Source organism: Perissodus microlepis, chromosome 13 (assembly GCF_051167445.1).
Source record: "Perissodus microlepis isolate ML-2025 ecotype Zambia chromosome 13, ASM5116744v1, whole genome shotgun sequence".
NCBI classification, from domain to species: domain Eukaryota; kingdom Metazoa; phylum Chordata; class Actinopteri; order Cichliformes; family Cichlidae; genus Perissodus; species Perissodus microlepis.
In genome coordinates, this window is record NC_140473.1 from 9,338,743 (window position 1) to 9,358,716 (window position 19,974).

At 42.1% G+C, this 19,974-nt stretch overlaps 1 protein-coding gene across 6 annotated transcripts in view; it reads left to right on the forward strand.

Moving 5' to 3' along the window:
- Positions 1–19,974, forward strand: part of sipa1l2a (signal-induced proliferation-associated 1like 2, genome duplicate a) — an 81,920-nt gene that overhangs the window by 44,818 nt on the left and 17,128 nt on the right. For all 6 annotated transcript variants that reach the window (XM_084949437.1, XM_084949440.1, XM_084949439.1 and 3 more), the window contains exons 7-13: positions 2,381–2,538; positions 3,167–3,743; positions 9,137–9,411; positions 14,866–15,117; positions 17,820–17,966; positions 19,442–19,545; positions 19,721–19,809. In XM_084949437.1, coding sequence (XP_084805563.1) covers positions 2,381–2,538; positions 3,167–3,743; positions 9,137–9,411; positions 14,866–15,117; positions 17,820–17,966; positions 19,442–19,545; positions 19,721–19,809 — 1,602 coding nt within the window. The remainder of the gene's footprint in view (positions 1–2,380; positions 2,539–3,166; positions 3,744–9,136; positions 9,412–14,865; positions 15,118–17,819; positions 17,967–19,441; positions 19,546–19,720; positions 19,810–19,974) is intronic.

Below are 19,974 nucleotides of genomic sequence, written 5' to 3' on the forward strand. Positions count from 1 at the left end.
CCCTGAGCAAGTTCCTTTTAGGATATCACCTATCCTGACTACTGCCAATCTTCCCCAGAGACTCATTTCGCCACGGTAATGACCTATCAGTTGAAAGCACGAGCATTGCCATAGCGACGGTACCCCATAGTAGGACTTTAATCAGTGCTTCCCCAGGGGCTGAAGCAGACATGGTATTAGATGGACCTCTGTCTGTCCGTGCTAACAAGTGGAATTAGGTGGATGTAGCAGTGGACTGTTGAGCGATGGCCCTCTAAAGACAAGATTACAGACATTCACTGTATTAATCTCTATGCTGATCACATGGTTGTACTTTTTGAGTCCATAATACAACCTGTGGGCACCACCCTGTAGAGATTAGAATATCTTGATGGAGGCTGGATGTACAGTCTAAAACATCAGAAACATCTAACAAGTGAGCGTAGAAACATATGATTGGTGGTGGTTTTTTTCTCTTTACCTTTCATCCAATTGTATTTCATGAAGTGGGACGGTTTGATTTAATCCCTGGTGGTAATATTCCAGCAGGGCCAAGCAGAGCTTGACCTGTTCATCCCTTCATCATTTCCAAATCACCCCTGCACCCTCTAATCCTGCTTGTTTCGGGCTCTCACCGACCCTGACTGACAGGCTCACACCAACCAGAGAATGGGGGTTAATGACCTGCACAGGTCAACAATACAAGCAGTATAAATTGGGTTTGAGTGGACATGTGCCCTTCACACACAAATCCTAAATTGAGTTAGTTGATATCTCTACCACCCAAAAATCCCTTTGTCCTGTTTTTAAAGTAAAGTTTCAGTATCCAAACCGGGAACAGCGATTCTGTCGAGGAGAAGGGCAAAATGTGAGAGCTTACTCAAAGGATTGATTTTTTTTTTTTCGTGCAGGGGATGAACTGATGCCCCCGTCCCTGCATTCAGTGTAATAAAGATGCTCAAATGTTAATCCAGGAAAATGATGCTAAACAGGTGGTGTCCCATCAGTTGTATCAAAGCTTGTTGCAACCCATGAGTCTATGATTGAAAAATTGTTTCCAAAGGAAAGGCCTGTGGGAAGGAAACATGAACGGTGACAACCTCATTTTCTCAATTACCACACCATGTCCTACTGAGAACGTGACGTACACGCCACAAGATTGTGCAGAGGCCCTTGCAGATGAATTCACTGTGTACCAATCAATGCCAAGTGTATCATATTTGATACATGAGCATTACCTGTAGAGTTCGAAAAGCCTGAACAAATTGCACAATTTTTTTTTTAAACAATTAATAAATAAAAATTCTGGATGTAGCAAAACCTAATTTGTTTTCTTTTAATTTGTCAAAAAGTTCAATAAACATTCCAATTTCAAAAAATGTAAATTTTCTGGCAATTATTTAATGACTAGACTACAGTTATTATAGTTTTGTATTTTCTAATTATTTTAATTATCATTATTATTATCATTATTATTATTATTTCATTTTGACCTTTTTGTTTTCAAGTTCAAGTGGATTTTCTTTTTTCAGTTTAGTTTGTTGTTTGAAAATGTTTAGTTTAGCCTTTTTTCTTTTTCTTTTTTCTTTTTTGTTTCAGTGTTAGTTTTAGGCTTTTTTTCTTCATTATTATTGTACCAAGAGCATAAGTCATAGGCAAGATTTGGGGAAATCAGGCTGTATAATAAAAGCATAACTTTTTGAAAGTAGTGATTCGTAGTGTTATAAAAATCCAGATATCCATAAACACGTCTGTCAATACCTCAAGTTTTAGTTAATATAACCACCTTGGTTCAGGCTTCATAGGGTTAATTAAATAAGGAACTTTTACATAACTGGCATGATTTTTGGGGGTTTTGTTTTTGTTGTTTTTTTGTTTTTGTTTTAAGTCCTGTGACATGTGGTTTATGGCTGTTATCAGAGCTGTCAATCAAATCTTGTTGCATTAAAAAAAATGCTTTTGTATCATTTCCTGGTTTATAAGAGATGTCCATTCTGTCCATTAATGAGGACGTTTTTGCCACCCAAATTTTTTTTTGGTTTGTTTTTCTTGCGCTAAGCATGATACTTTAAGGTTTGCTGGGAAAATTTCTAAGTAATAAAAGGTCCAGTACATATGAGCACTTGGTGCTACACCTTAGTTTGTCTGGTATTGATCGGTGGCTTATCATGGCTAATGTTAGCAAATGTTTGCTAAGTTGAGAAAGAAGTTTTTGTGTGACTGTTGAGTCACTGCAACTGACACACGGCTGGCCTTTGTTCAGAAAAACACTCGCATGCTCTCATTCTAATTGAAATCTTAAAGCGATAATGTGTTTTCCAAACTTCTGTACTCTTAAACTAACCTGACTGTGTTCATCTTTTATCTAATTTAATTTCCATTTCTCCTTTTTCTCTTCCAGTTGCTAAGGAAGAGGCACATTGGCAATGACATTGTCACCATAGTGTTTCAGGAGCCCGGGGCCCTTCCTTTCACTCCAAAAAACATCCGCTCTCATTTCCAACATGTGTTTGTCATTGTCAAAGTCCACAACCCGTGCACTGATAACGTCTGCTACAGGTAAATGGAACAAGCATGCATCACGCCTGCAAGGCACTCCCAAAACCGTTTTCTACTCTGGTTGGTAAAGAAAAGCGTGCAGGGTAGAAGAAAGTAGAAAAACATCTGAGTTTGGTGGCATTGAGTCAAACCACTAAATATTAGAGTGCTACACCACGGGATAAGAAGTGAAATGGTGTGCTCGAGACAGTTTAGGCGAACGTGTTGATCTTCTGATGTTTTTCATAGATGTCTTTGTGTCAAGTGGCTCTTCTGCGTGAACTTTTAAGAACACTTAATTTAAAAGGATAATAATAATAGCTTGCTCAGTGATTTCTGTGGTTTCTCTTATGACTTCATAGTAATGCGCCAGAATCACAGGGCTCTTTTCATCTGTTCAGTGATGATACAGTTATTATCTTCAGAGACACCTTGAAATTATGACTTATGAATTACGACTCAAGAGTTTCTGAAGTCAAGACGACTCTTGCTAATAACATAGCATTTGTTGAAGGGAGAAAGATTAGTCTCAGCAGAAATAATTTTACCAAAAGACGTATAATTTCAGCGCCTGCTCATTATTCATTCATTTCAATATCTACGCTCCTCTTTTTCTTAACTGTCACTCCCGCATTTTATTTTTTTCCAGTGTGGCTGTGTCCAGATCTAAAGACGTGCCTCCATTTGGCCCCCCTATTCCCAAGTCTGTAACTTTTCCAAAGTCTGCAGTTTTCAGGGACTTCCTGCTTGCCAAGGTCATCAACGGGGAGAACGCAGCACACAAGTCGGAGAAGTTTCGGGCCATGGCGACTCGTACGCGGCAGGAGTACCTGAAGGACCTAGCCGAGAACTTTGTCAGCACGGCCACTATAGACTCAGCTGTCAAATTCAGCTTCATCAGCCTCGGAGGCAAGAAGAAGGAGAAGGTGAAACCCAGGAAGGACGCGCATCTGTTCAGCGTGGGAGCGATCACCTGGAGCGTCCGTGCCCGGGACTTTGGCCAGTCGCTGGACTTTGACTGCTTGCTTGGTATATCCAATGAGTTCATCGTGCTCATTGAGGAGGAATCAAAAAATGTGATCTTCAACTGTTCGTGCCGCGACGTCATCGGGTGGACCTCAGGGATTATGAGCATTAAGATTTTCTATGAACGGGGCGAGTGTGTCATGCTGTCCGCTCACGACAACTGCGGAGAAGACATCCGGGAGATGGTGCAGAGACTAGAGGTAAATCTCTTCGTGTCTGCATTGGAATAATCTCTGTTATCCCAAAGCTCTCAATAACTGCTGGATTAGACCACAGAAGGCCAGTGAGGTGATCCTTTTTGTAGCACCTCGTCTTCGGTGTCACTTTCTAATCATACCATATGTAGAGATTTGGGAGAACAAAAGACATTAGATGAATCAGTTTCCAACACCACACCCCCCTCACAGAGCTAGTAATTCATTCTGTGTTTGCCCTGTCTATTTAATTGAGGGGTTTTTGTATAAATTTGACATCCAGTTTATTTGTGAAATAATGAGCACATTACAGTAAAAACAATTACGCTGTCTACTACTAGTGCGTAACACAGTTTTAATAGCTCCGTGGAAAGGTGCAGCTGTTGGCGCTAATGCATAAACATAAAAAATTACTGTAAGATTTAAAAAAAATAAATAAAAGCCAAGCATCAGCAGCACCAAAAATAATGATGATATGGCACTTATTGGGTTTTACTAGAAATAGAGACAGGTTCACATTTTCTAAACATGTTCTAAACTATGCACATAAAACACAATCAGGGCCTCTTCCCCACCCGCGTGCATGCTACCGCACTTTCACCTGCATGTTGTTGCCTGCAAAAAACATTATTTGGGCGACTGTGGTTAATCCACGTGTCTAAAAAGTGAAGTGCATGTGAAGGAAAGTTGACTTTTAATGTGGCAGTGGAGCGTTGTACTTTGGATACTTGTGGGCTCTGCGGTGAAACGGTGCATTCAGCAAATGTTGCTCTTGCAGTTGCAGCTTTAATGCTTGACCACAAACCTTTTAATTCTGTTTTCACGGTTAGGTCAGCAAAACTGTTGCTCATTTAACCTTTATTTGTGCCGTCAATTCTCATGTGTTGCAGAGCTACAGAGATTTAATGGCCCCCCTTTTTTTGGCCTCCACTCCCTCACACACATGCAGTGAAAATATCTCACTAAATTAACCCGAACCTCACTTGCTTTTCAGGCGGCTCCCTCTTTTTTTTTTCTTTTTTTTTTTTTTCTTTTTCTGATTGTGCATAAACGGGAATGTGAAACTGTAAAGCAGAGCCATCAGAGTTCAGAGATGATTACAGACCTCCTGTTGAAAGCTTTCTTTGGCTCATCACAGACTCGGCAGAGGTGCACAGGCGACCGTTCGGGTCACACAGTTGCAGATGTCCTGCTCTTGATCAGGATAAACCACTATGACCTATCATGCAATTTTCACAAAAACTGACTAAATAAATAAAGCCGAAGCGGCTCAGTACCGCAGACAGTTCATTTAATGGATTGAAAGGTTAGTGAAAATGTGATTTTTGGGCGTTCTTGAATTGGGGACTGTCTGGGTGCAGGTTTACAGGGAGACTCTTTCTAGCGGGACACCAACCCAGTTTTGAAGGGGAAGGCTGGAAACAGAGGCAATTTGTTTTATTTTTTTGGGGGTCTGGCAGACTAAGAATAGAGGACACGTGGCCTCATACTACTACTTTACTCCTATTGAGAGCTCCCCACTTAGTCCCAGTCCTCGCATCCCTATTTTGGAATTCTAGCTTAGCCATCTGCACAGAGCTGCAGATACATTGTGTTACTGTTTGGGTTATGTGGGTCCAGGTGTCTTGAAATTTTGAAAATGGTGTACACCTGGCTACACAGCCCAGATGCTGTCCTCAGACACCTTGTTTCTGCTTCCTGTGTACCTGCAGGGTCTTGCTTTTCCTATTCTAGTTTCCATGATTTGTTAAGTGAAGCTCTAATCAGGCAGCCTTTTGTTTTCCTTAAATAACATCATGGTTGAATCCCAAAATCCAAACCTGAGCTGTGCCTGACCTTTTTCATGCCTGACTGTGTGCTTTCCGGCACTTATCCCGCACAGTCCCTTTTTGGCAGTTGCATCAGCAGTCTTGAAATTTGCAGCAGACCCTAGCCAGCAAATCAGTTGTTCAGCCAACAAGTAACAACCAATTTCCTGCCAAAAACCTGAATGAGGATCAGATTCTTCTGAGGATTAAAGGAGGCTCGGATAATTTTTATTATCACCTCTTGCAATGAACTGAGACTCTCAGAAGAGCTTCTGAATGAGAATGAATAAATGTGCACCTGAGCACAAAGATTCTGCATATCCTTACCAAAAAAAAAAAAAAAAAGAAAGTCACACCAGAACCTGAAGAAGTCTTTCCCATAATTACTCTTTAAAGGACACGGATGTCATTCAGCGTCTACACACACTCATCTTAAGGAAGGACAGAGCGGGATATATTAGCATTCGTGATTAGCCAAAGGACATCACTTCCTCATTCGCTATGCTAATTTCCCCTCACATTTTCTGTCCACTTCTCCAAGGAATTCCTGATTAATATTTCACAGCCCAGTTTTATAAAGTATTATAAAGTTAGTACGGATCGCTGTTTGTGTTGTTATACAGGCAATGGAGCAGCAAGCTGTAGGCACATTTATTTGGGTATGAGCTGACCAGGCATACTTGTTCCCAAAGGTGTCTGCATTTTCCCAAATGTCCCGGAGGTTGACTCGAATCAAATTTCATTGGTGGGATTTACAGGCTGCCCGACCTGTGATGTAATGTGAACAGATTGGCAACTGTAACACACAGAGGAGCCCAGTGTGAGAGCACAACTAAAAGCTTTGTGATAGCGTCCTGCTCTCCGGGTTGCGGAGCTGGTTGGCCGCATGTTCAGTTTTTACGATGCATGTTCTCTTTGCTCGGGTGCCACATACGCCACTTTCTTTTGTCTGGTTGGGTTTTGTTTTGCATCCAGAGGAAAGCACAATCGCTCTTCTCGTTTTCTTTTATGTACTACATGTGCTTCAAATACAAGAAATTGACAGTTTATCAATTTGTGTGTCAGAAGGGTCAAAGTAGTGAAATAAATGAGGTGGGAAAGGTGGAACTAAATAATTTGGAATAGTTTTATAATACTATATTGTGTTTATCTAGATTAAATATGTACTAAATGAGTTATAAGCTTTTAATCATTCTCCTAACTCCAAACCTTGTAATTATATTGCTTTTCTATTTGATATATGATGACATTTTAAACACTTGTAATTGTATTTGTAAACAATTTTCTGATTCCTTATCATTTATGCTGTCAGTAGTAAAATGCCATGGTAGCCTTTATGATTATTTCTTTATTCAAACAACAATCCAAAAAGCAACAAGCAATTTTACTGGCACATATAACAGAGAGAAGCAGCATGTTGATCAATAAAAGAGCTTCTTAATTAGTGCTCATTAGCACGATTTTGAGGTCATACATGTTGTTACAGACAAGTAAAAGCTTTGATAACCTCCTGCAGTCCCACAGTGTTGCTGAGCTCCGTTAAGCTAAAATATTCAGAATCACACAAGAAGCTACATGACGTTGATGCCGATTCCTGAAGTATAAAGCGGCCACAGATTTACCAGTCCGCACTTCCAGTAGAATGACAAGGTTTTGTCATGTCTGAGAAACATGCTTCTGCAGATGGTGCCATCAGTGTCAGAGCAGTGTCCGACTGCCAGACCTATCACTGAGGAACAGTGCCAGTAACACTGTTTGGCAACAGTAGTTACAACAGATTTGAGGCTGATAATGTTTGTTGTAGTTTTTATGGCCGGTTATTAGTCTGTTATTGGTTTGGCCAGCAGGACGTGCACACATGTTGACTTTGTCCCTTTTCTCATCCAAGTATCTTCATAGGCCACAAATACCTCCTGTGAGATGATGGATGCACTCTTAGATTCAAGCGTTATGAATCTGAGCAGCTCGTAGGAGAACCTGAGCAGATTAATTTGGTGGTTGGACTGAATAAAGGGCTCTAATGAAAGCATTTAGAAAGCTATTATTTAGGCCTAATGGATTTCTGAAAAAGGGCTGTTTGATTCATGGTCCCAAACGCAGAAGCCTTCATACACAAACCATTTAGTCCAGACTTTACCCCGGAGAACTTTTGTTTCATATTTCCAGTTCTTTTTGGAAATTTAAAATGATTGCTAAGTTTTTGGCGTCTTTTCTCTAGATTTTGAACCCGAAGTATCTTTGGCTTTTTATTTATTAGCACATAAAGCAGGGACTGTGTTTGTGTATATAATTACTGGATGGGCTCCTTTGCTGAAATTTTACAGTTGTATCCTATTAAGAGGACAGTTATTGCATGATGGTTCATAATGGGGTTCTGCCGACGTGAGAATCTGGTGTGGAGTGTTGACAATCCATAGTCTGTTAATGTGTCCCTGAAGCTAGTTGCCACTCTGAAGCAAATGGAGGCAGTCACCCACAACTGAACCGAGACTAATCCAATGGGTGATTAAAGCTCGTTGGATGTAGCGTTTTATTCCCCATTCGTTGTCATAAACCGTGTAGTCCTAATGTGTGCTCGCAGTGTAGCTAAAATGTAGTCAGTCATTTTATGTCATCAGTGTGCAAATAGGTGCTCCACTACTCCACTTACTTTGCTGTGTTTGTGTTGTGCTGAAATAAAACCATTGAAGCAAGTAGGTTGCCTGAACTTTTACTGAACCGGAGTTGCATTAAAGTGAAGGATGATGCCAAGCCGCCACTGAGCAAAGCGAGCAACTTAATTTGCATGTAAGCACATAATTGGACAAGACCCAACTTTCATTTTCATCCAAGAGCGCAACTGGACAAGCAGAGACTGTCCACCAAGAATCCTTAGGGAAAGTGTCACGTCTCTGGCAGCAGTCTGCACAATGGCGAGAGAGGCTGAAGTGAGTCATCTTTTCATGCTGGGTGTGGGGGGAAAAGTGCTTTAATTAACTGCCAGTTGATGCAGATTATGTATTTGTATATAAATATTACGCTCCAAACTTCTCCCTTGACACTGACTTTAGCTAATAGACTCGGCTCTGTGGACATGTCCGTGTCTCAGGGGCCAATTAGATCTGCGTTCCCCATGCAGCATGAAAAAAAGAGCTACTGTAGTTACTGTCCACAGAGACAGGTGTGTATTTGTGTGCGGCTCTTTGGCAAGACGGTTAGCCGTGCGATGTAGCCTCTTATTAACTTCAAGTTTGAAAGGTTCTTTGAATTAGCCAAACAAACATGCTGGAGGCTTGCTGCCTAAGGACTTCTGCTTCTGCTTTGGAGGCTTTGATAGTATTTTTCTTGTGCATGCATGTGTAATAAACCCACACATATCTTACAAATGATGCAAACCATTCGCTGTTGGAATATACTCTGTTAGCTTTGAAGGCTCTTATTAAAGAATATTAAGATCATTCATTTTTCATTCATGTGTATTGCATTCTGTTTCCAGCTAAAGTATCTATTAAGTCCTTCGGTTTTTAAAGCTCAGGATCTGTGCCGTGAAATACAAATTCACCTGCCTTTTATCGTAGATTATAAAAACAGCCGTTTTCATTCTGCTTCCAGATCGCCACCAGAGGGTGCGAAACCACGGAGATGACACTTCGCCGGAATGGCCTCGGCCAGCTCGGCTTCCACGTCAATTTCGAGGGCATCGTAGCCGATGTGGAGCCCTTTGGTTTCGCCTGGAAGGCAGGACTGAGACAGGGCAGCCGACTGGTGGAGATCTGCAAGGTGGCCGTTGCTACCCTCACTCACGAGCAGATGATTGACCTGCTGCGCACCTCAGTCACCGTCAAAGTGGTTATAATTCAACCTTATGAAGATGGCACTCCCCGAAGGTAAACCCTCACTCTTTGGTCGTCTCATTTTCACCTCGGTGCAAACACTTTTGTTACAGCAATTAAGCCAAAATGACTTAAAATCAAATGCAGATTTCCTGTTGTTGTTGTTTCCTGTTGTCCTGCGGTTAGCGAGACAGAAGCAGGTGCTCTCCCCAAAATTAATGAAGCCATAACAGAAAAGTAGTTTGGTTTACTTCTTTTTTTTCCTGGCAGGTGGTGTAAATTAGCTTGACATTTGCTCTCGTGTTTGAGGCGATTAGCATAAAGAAATGCTTACATACTGTTTGTGTTGCACCGGAGATGATGTCGTCCTCCACTGATTTCTCTGGAGATAGTCTTTCTTTGTTGCGAGAGAAATCTTCAGCAGGCCTGCAGAGCCGCAGACACGGACAGTCAGCATTTCCCACTAATGATAATGAGAAGAGGCTTTTGATTAATGGCTCAACTCTCGCTGCCTTTGTTTGACAGCTCACATTTGTAGATGGCTTTTCTCTAACCTCGCTCAACGTTCTGTTCAGCAATTAGGATGGGAGTGTGTGCCTTTTTTAGGGACACACTCCCATGTAGAGAGTCCACCGCCCTTGAAATAAATGAGGGAGCATGTTTCAAATGATTTTTTTTTCCTTTGTGTGTGCGTGATGGGAAGAGACGAAGGTCTGTGTAAAATGCTTGTTCTGAAAGCACATCTGCTTGTTTTGTCTGTGCGAGACAGACAGCCCTGTGAAATCGTATCCGTCACTCCTTCACACTCACATTTTCGACATCTTTGTTTTTCTTCGGCTTCAGGCTGACAGATTTATGTACCAGGAAAATGCTGGTTCCACTTTGTCACAGACAGCCACGACAGAATGGCTTGACAATGTGCAGAAAGAATATTTCAATACAAACCCATTTTTCTGTTTGCGTTGTTACAGGTAATGCTAATATACCAGCTAATCGTTAAAGGTAATAACACATAGATAACAGCAGATAATGAACCACTGTGTATTTTCATTCTTTGACTGTATTTGTGTGCTTTCTAAACACATGAAGTAAAGTGGCAATTGGTGAATATCTTGATAAATCCCTGATGGGTGAGTGTTTTGGTAAATGATGATAATGACAGCCTTGCTTAATGTTCTGAATGAATATATGATTAAACAGCTGTGTGTATGTGTGCATCAAAATATAAAGCATGCATAGTAGTTAACTTTTGCTTTCTGGTCTGGCAACAGAGGAGCAACATTTTTGCTCCCCCAGATGGCGAGCTAACGTGTGTTGTCTGTGAAGCCGACAGAGCAGCCTCTCTGGCAGAACCGGCGTCTAAGCCTCTCGCCACGATCTGTGATGATACACGACGATGCAATCATCGTCGCGGTCCGGGGACGGAAGAAGCAGATAAAACGGAACATCCTCCGAAACTGGTTTTGTCTCCACAAATGTGTCCAGCTTATCAGAGCAGTATTTACAGGATGGAGATAGAGAGCTTTTGGCGTGGCATCTGTGCCAGGTGAAGACTTCTGGCTTGGTTTAGCTGAAACCACTGAAGTGACTGTTTAATGGGAGCCTGGACAGCCAATAAGAAATGGGGTTAGAAATAAACATAAATGAACAGAAGCTTGTGCAGTGATTACGTCATACTAAATGTGTATAATATGTGTTGTGACGCGTTACGAAAAGAGTGTGACCCATATATCGCATTTGCTAATAGAGGCATCTGGCAGATTAGTGAGCATTAGTAGCAGCAGAACGGCAAACTGGTCAGTGCTGCTGAGCCTTCCCCGTCCCCACTGAAACACAGTTCCTCAACGCCACCCCCATGAGAACCAAACGCCTCCATCTAAGCTCCTCTGAATATTCTCCCAAGACTCCCAACAAATCAAGAGGTGAGAGGTCAGGTGAAGAATCTCGAGGGCCCTCAACACTTTTCGCTGCTGCGTCTTGGAGTTGCTAAAGTGTTGCAGTCAACAATAAGTGCTCCAGTTTCTCTGGCATTATCTCAAAGGAAAGGAATTCAGCAGGGGGCCCGAAGGCCCCAGTCAGTCCCCCGTGGCCAGAGAGATGAGGACTAATCTAGCAACAATGGACAAGAGTCTCATGACCTTCAAACAATGTACCCTGGCTCCACGCTGCTACCATGACAAGGAAAAATGTTTTCATAAGTTCATGCGGTGGCTGGAAGGAGCTTCCTCTTTATTCTTTTTAAATCGCTCCAATATTGTTTAGGCTTCCTATTTTTGTGATTCGGCGAGGAGTGATGTTGTCATCTTGTTGCTAAGATTATGTCACATTAGATTGCAACAAGTGCAATAAGGAATCATTTATACAGTGTAGCATTGTTTTGTGGCAAACCTCCTAAAGCTGTTTATGCCCTAAATGGATTTACCCTGCAGTGCCTGAAGCTGTGAGATGTCTCTAATATTAGCCTTACCTAGTACTGTATTTATTTACACTGGGGGGCAGGATGTGGTTATAGCTCAGCACAGTACCAGAGGCTTTTCCATCATCACTCTGAAAAGCCTTAAACAAGTTCAGCATGTTAGCTTTGGATCAAAACTAATGAGAAAAAGATGAAAAAGATTAGCTCTTTGAAACATGAATGCGATGTACAGAACATGGCAGAGATTGTATGTTTTGGTATGCGGTCATCAGAGATGTAAGGATAAACAGAAGGATCAGTACAATATGGACTAAAATGTATGTTCATTACAAGACATACAAATAGAAGCAGAACATCAACTGCTACGTGGCCAGTAAGGATTTTTTTCCCCTGACATTTATTCCGGCTTTTTGTTTCTCTTTTTTAATATCATATTGTCGTTTTAGGTTTTAATTGCAAAGATTTACTTTTGAAATGGTGTCTTAAGCCTGTGTCACAGCCCGGCTGATAATGAGTGTTGACTATGACATTCAGATGGCCACTTGTGACCTTTCCTTTGTAGTGCCATCAGACTTGTCATTGTGGATTTTCATATGGACTGAAGCAAAGCTGGATTTCTCACTTCCCATGCCAGCACCCATCCAAGATGGAGCACCACTAAACCCAAAGAAACTAGAAACTGCATCACAAATTGTCCTACTTAATCCCCTCGCATTCTTCATAGGAGCTGGGGCGGGGGGGTTGGGGGGTTCTGCAAAGATCAGTCTATTTTTTTTTTCATCTTTAAGTCTTCAGCACACCTCGTTTAATGAACCCTTTGACAACAGTCTGCACAGCACTGGTGGAGGTCACGACCTCTGTGACCCTTTGCCGTGACAAGGACTCTGACTGTGGGAATGGATTAGCATGTCCCCCTCACTTGCTGGCCCTGTCATTGGACTGACAGCTCTCTGACTGAGGTCTAAGGTCCTGTTGTCACACTGATCTATTGTGATTCGTTAAGAGCCGAATGGCTGAAGGAGCTGAATGTTCTCCACCAATCGCCCACTAACAAAGCTTAGCACAGTTTTTTTTTAAATTACATTTTTAATGACCTGTGATGGTATTTTAGTAAAGTTGCATCAAGTTTTGTAGATTTTGTTGTCAAAGTACCCCCCCTCCCCCTGGAGCTTTATTTTTAGTTGTGCATTGTCTCCAGTTGTGTAGTTTTCTCTAAGCTCATGTAGGCCATTGTGGCATAATTTATAGCCACTCACATTAAACTGGGAGAGAGGCGCAGCAGTTCTTTGTGGAATCAGAGGAAAAAGACGGTTATTATTTTTCTCACCAGTCACTCGCTTCCTCCTCTGCTCATGCCTGGCTGGACATGTCCGACAGCTTCTCCTGCAACACCAGCTTCCAGCTAAAGTTTTCTAACTGTTGACCAAACACCCGTTTCCTGCCGTTTCCTTATGATTTATACACTCAGTCTCGGGTCGCCTTTATACAAGAGGCACATTCCTTATACATGAATATGAAGGCTGTTCCCATTAAGTCTGCAGTTGTACTGCTGATGGAGATTATTTGGATCATATGGGCACTTTGTCACTTCTTGGTCATTCTGGAGCAAAAAGCACAGCAAGAGAATAAAGCTGAGACCTTCCCTGTTGACAAGCTGTTAGCTGGGGATAGCTCTTTTCTTTGTAGAGTAATGATGTGTGGCAACCTAGTATACCACACACATGTGCTCTCTCTCTGTCACACACACACACATACACACACAGTTAATCAAGCTAGTGCCAACCATGTTAAAAAACAATTGACCAGCAGTCTTTTTTATTTTTTTGGGGTCTTTTTTTGTGTCTGGAACAATAATTGAAAGACCTCGGCTGGCAAATTGAGTGTAAAGAGGTAATGTTCTCATCTCTAAGCTTTTTTACGCATACAACAGCTTCACTTATGCTGTACTGTCGCTCAATACTCTCACTGTCCTATATACCAAACCAGTGATGCATGCAGCATGCATATTGTAAAAACAATTATGTACACTGTAAGATGTGCAGGATGTAGTTCTTCATCATGAATGAGGCCAGCTGGCGGTGGCATCAACCAGATGTGAGAGGACACAGAGGAAGAAGCAAAGGATGATCTTCTAGTTATATCTTATAACACCCGCAGCTCCAGTGGGGAAGTCTGGTGTAAACAGCCCAGGCACCCATGGCCCAGACTGATGAAAGGGTCCTTCTGAGAAGGATTACTACTCCCCCCTCCTTCCTTCAGTGCACCCTCCTCAAACCCTTCTATGTATACATTTATGACCACAGCAAAAGTATACAGAGCTTTCCACTCCCCAGTGGATGCTGGAAAACGAGCTTTAAAGGGGGTGGGGAGGGGTGGGGGGTTGGCAAGTGTAATCATTAGGGTCATGCTTGAAATGCCTTTGGAGAGTGAGCAGAGTGCTCACACTTTTTAACCCTGACCCACCACCCGGTTAACCCCCATCACTCCCCTTCTTTCCAAACATACGCACCAAGCCGCTGCCTCGGTGATTAATGTTGCATGAAATGGCATCACAGGCCTTGTCCATCCCAGAGATCTTCACTGATGTTAGCAGTAAGTGGATGGAGACGGTGCACCGAAAAGCTACCAGTGTGTAGCAATTCAGGGAACACCCATTACTGGCCGAGGGGCGAGCTCAGATTTTTAGCTTTGTGAAAATGATCGGAAATGGTGTGAAACTATTTTAAGTGACGTTAGTGCTCCGCTTACGCTTGCAAATTGTGGGTCTGTTGTTGTCAGTAGTGCAGAAATAAACACTATATAAGTCTAAAGATCTGGCTCAGGGTAAATAAAAGTATTTGTGTGCTTCAGCAGGGTCCTGGAGAGGCAACGTGAGAACACTTCACCCTAGTTTTCACAGATTATTATGAAATTTTCAGTTTCATGGCTGAAAAATATTAAAATATTTAACATATTGTGATGTGAGGTTATAGGTCAAATTAATAGGTTCAATCCTGCTAATTAATCATTCGCATAACTTAAAACGTCATCTGTCATTTTCTGTTCATTGATGAACTTTGACCCTTGGTTCCCTCTCACCCCTCTCCTCTCAGGGGCTGCTCCGAGCTCTACCGCATACCTATGGTGGAGTACAAGGTGGACAGCGAGGGTACGCCGTGCGAGTACAAGACGCCCTTCAGGAGAAATACCACCTGGCATCGGGTGCCCACGGCTGCCGGAGCGCTATCCCGAAGCTCGCCCACTCAGGGCCCCGACCGCTTGCAGTGTCAGCAGATCCTCCAGCAGCACCAGGCAGCTATCCCGCGAAGCACCTCCTTTGACAGGAAGTTGCCAGATGGTTCCAGGTGCTCACTTTCCTCCACTTCAGCTTTCTTCGGTTGTTTGCCTATGCCCAATTTGGCACTTATTAAGGGTTGAAAGCAACGCTTGAATATGGGCGATCTAATAACTGTACGGTAGAGAGGCTGCATTACAAAAGCACAATGACAAAATACACTGTTCACTGCTTAATATTGAGTCGCATACAAATAAAGGAGCTTAAATGTTATCTGCGCTGAAAGAAAATAGCTTCTCCACTCGGTCTTTATGAATGTGGTTATCCACTGATGGCTGTATCATATGTTTCATATGTAAGCATTGCACACATGCCAGGACAAATTTACATAATGTCACAGTGGTGCAAAAAGGCAAAGGGAAAAAAAACATTAACTAAACAAATTAAGAAAAGAAATGATCCTGTGAGACATTTTTTAATTTGTTTTTTTTTTTTTAACACACAAACTTTCTGCTCAAGGTTTTTCAGAAACGGAGGCTCGTCATCAAACACGACAGTGTAAAGACGGCGTCCTTTCAGATGAAATCTTTGAACTCTCAGCCTTTCTTATTTAGAAAAGAGCTGCAGTTACACTTTGAGGAGCTGTTATTGTGCTCGGTTATTTGCATACATATAAATGGCGCATTTTAGTTAAATGAATTCACGGCTCCGCTTTCATCTCCCTTTGGATGATAAGGCTGCGCTCAGACTTTGTTCCCGTCCTCGGCTCTGTCTCTTTTGGACATCTCCATTGAGCCATGTAAAGCAGTGATTTGTTCACTCTAATGAAACCCCTACAGTCACGATAACCTTTCCAGTGTGTCACACTGACTCCCCGCCACCCACCCGCCCGTCCAGTATTGCCTGTTTTGACTATACTGGGATAATGGCCGCCTTCTCTCCCTCGAGTCCCTAGCAGTCGGAGCTCTCCGTTCTCACTCCCCTCCTCCTTTCTCTCACTCTCCAACTCCCCCACTCCCTCCCTTTTCCTGCACCCTGCTGAGGAGGTGGTGATGGGGACACTGACACAGCTCCGCTCATCTCATCCAATTACTGCAGAAACAAAGAGAGTGCTCTTCCCTAGACCACGATATGAAGCGCCCCAGAGGGAGTGGGAGTAGAGAAGGAGGAGGGGAAGGGAGGAGACTGTGTCATAAAGTCGCAGGATCTGTAGGAATAAATCAGCATGAGTTAGCCGGACATTTGTTTGTGCTGCTCAACTAATTTTATTTTTAAAAAGCACCTTTTTTAAAAATCCACACACTCTGATTGTGGTCTGAACAAAAACCGAACCACTAACCTTCCCGTTAAATTTAAATGAACAAAAATGGAGCCCGACAGGTGGTCTCACTAAATTACTCATCTCACGAGGCTTTGAGGGGGCATGGACCCATTTGTCTCGCAAGGCCGCGCGAGAATCTTTATAGCTCAGATAAAGCGCCATTTCATCCACACGTATAGCTGGATTTAGACTTGCAACCATAAAATATGACTACTGCTTCACAGCCAAATGAGACCAACCCTCTGATCTCTCTCCCCTCAAAACTTTTTTTCCCTTAATGTGAGGAGAAGAAGAAAAAAAAGGAGAACGAAAAGCAGCCGCTTCTGTCTCAAATTGAAGTGCCTGGACTTGGCTGGACACTTGACTAACACAGCCGGAGAGAAAACATAGCGATCTGGCCAGAGTGTTTGATGATGTGTGGCACAACTGAGATACTGACAGTTTATTTCCCTGTGGAGGGGGGAAAAAAAGGGAAACCGAATGAGGAAGCAGAAAGTGTTGATGTTTAAATTGTGTCGCCTTGTGAATGTTTATACATGCATTTTTGAATCCGAGCTCTACCGGATCATTTTCAGTCGCTTATCTGCAAATTTCCAATCTTTGAATGCCTGCTCCAGGTGACAGTCTCTCTTGGCTTTGCGTTTAATAAAGATTTAGTCATTTCACACCTGGTTCCAAACTAATGTATAAGGACAAAAGAAGCAGATATAAGGAGTATAGGATATCCGACAAGACTTGGCTTACGCTTTAATGTGAAAGCCATACTGCCTGTGTTATTGCAGTCTTATTTCCGTCCGCTCATCTTACCTCATTTGGCGTGCTGGTTAAAGGGAAGGCAGCAGACATAAGTCACATACAGTGTGTATTTTTCACTCCATCGTCCACAAGTTTTTCCTGGCTAGACAAAAGCAAGCAAAGCATCTTATCTCAAGGTATTAGCTCAGAGGCTGTGATGGTCAAACTAGGTGAAAGGACTAAACTTTAGTAATAAGCTAAGCATGAGGAATCGCACACAGAATCACCATCTGGATTGCTGAATGAGGTTAATGCCATAACTAACCTCTTTCTCTGCCTTTGAAAATGAGACACCTTTGCCTCTTCTAACATTTTCTCACATTGACTTTTCTTTTTTCTTTTTTTTGAAAGCCTTTAATGATGCCCTTAAGATTCACAGTCCTTCTAAATGATGATTTGATGATGATCGTTTAACAATCATTTGATAATGCCCTCCTCTATTTGTGTCCCTATACATTGTGGACTTTATTTTTATTGTTTGAAAGTGCAATTTTAGGATATTATCCGCACTTTATAAACAAATAAGCTGTTGGTATTAGTCAGAACTATATATATATATATATATATATATATATATATATATATATATTTATTTATTAAGGGCTATCTGTAATCATTTTAACCACTTCTGTCTGTTGTCCCTCTTTTTTCTGCAGAACTGTGCAGGATATGGAGAATCCCCAGGTCACCTCATGTAACAAGGGAGACCAGCACTACCGCAGTTCCCCCAGCAACCAGTCGTCCTCCAGTGATCCAGGGCCCTGTGGCAGCAGCACATGGTCCCAGCAGCCTGGATATGATGGGTACAGGACCACAGCAGTGTGAATTTTTTTTAGTTTTTTGGAAATAACCTTTAAGTAGTCCCTCCAGGATTATGCGGTTTTACAGTAATGAATGCAGCTCCAATCAGTCCCAGCACTATTTCTGAGAACTTGCAATTTTGCGAAATGACAGCAATTTTTCCACATGAAATGACCAAATCATCAGTGCACTTTTGGCCAGTCGTCATACTTTTTTTTTCTTCTTCTAGGAAGTAATCTAACAAAACAATAAAATTACGCCTGTCATGGTCTAATACCACATCCAGAGCATAATGGAGAGAAGATGGAAGATGAGTTTTATTTAACATGCATTATTATAGTTTCCGTGAAGTCATCTCAAAGCTTTACTTTCAAGATGTCTTTCAAAGACGAACAGAAAAGCCACCTGGAATGTAAATGGGCACTTTTTAATTTGAAGCATGTGGTTAAAGGCTGTTGAAAATCCCACCTAAGTGAAGTGTTTTTCTTACTTTGGGCACGTACTTCTCATGCTATTCAGTAAATTAAAGAATGGGTGGCACTTAAATGTAATTGGAAATCATTTTTAAGGAATCTGACTGACTGACGTGGCGATCTAACAAACTATGACAGAATTTTGGAGAACGATTTAATTTAAAAAAGGGTTTAATGAATAATCAAAAGAGAAATTATTGAGAGTCAGAGTATTTGGCTTTGTATCATCTGTCAACTTAATTATTGCCACAACAAATTCTTTCTTGTCATCAAATTTTCCAGTTTACTTATTTTACTAAATTTTTTTTTTTTTTTTTACAATGTTCTTTTCAACATGTTGCTCTTTATCATTTCGTCAATTATATAACGATGTCGCGGAGCAGCCCAGACTGTAGACTGCGCAGGCGTAACATCTGTCAGGCTGATTCTTGTACATGAGCAGAATCCATGAGAGACCGACGTCTGTCTGTAAGTGGTTACAGACCATGACGAGAGGCTTAGCTCCCCACTGCTGCCTTTTCTGTCAGAGGCCTCAGATGTGCATTGAACACCCGAGGACCACTGCGCCCTGTCAGAGCTGCCCCGATGCAGAACGGCAGACATGTCGACTGATCTGCCGGGCTTTGTCGGAGATCAGGAGACAATGCGGCCTCTGTTCATCTGCTATAAACTTTATTAGCTCTAAAAGGTTTAACTAAGACGCGCATTGAAAAAAAAATTGCTGCTCTTACACTTTTGTCAAGAGGTAAAATGCACCCGGCAAGCTGAGTCCAATGAAAAAAGGTCTTTTGTCAGCATTGTCTGGCAGCTTCTTTATTCTATTATGAGCTCAAGTGTTTTGACCTTAAATGATGTTGAGCTAATTGCTGTACATCTGTGGTGAATCTATTGAAGCCTTTCTCTTAATTGAATAGAGAGCACACTCTATAGAAAAACGAATTTATGGCCCATTTTCCCCCTCCTGCCCTCTTTTTCTCCTTTTTCTTTTTTTCTCCCCCCATCAGGTGTCCCTCCCCTATCCTGCATGAGCGGGTAGGGGACATCCAGGGAGGGGATGGAGAGATCCACAGAGAGAGAGAGCCCACCCTGGAGAGGACTAGGTCTGCAGGTTAGTCTGAAGTAGTCATTGTTAACATGCATGTCTGTATAGCAAGAGTGTAACAATCCTGAAACCAAAGCAAATCTCACAAACTGTTGTCCACATATCTTGCTGCCATCTTTTACATACAGTCTGCGAATCATACCATCTGCTTCTATAGTAACAGTAACTTCTGGCTCCACAGAGGCCAAATGGCACATCCCCTCCACCAAGATCCTGAACCCTCTGAAGCAAAGAGAAGGAGGAAAGGACTCGCCCAACAAGCTGTCCAGGGTAAATGTCTGATCCACTTTCACTTTATCCCACCTTGAAGCCGACCAGGTGACTTTAATATAGTTTGGATGTCTATTTGTGACTTTTGGGAAGGTCTTCGTATATGAAAACTCGGTCTGATTCGGCCTTGAAGTGTGCTGTGCTGGCATTACAGAGTCTGTGTCA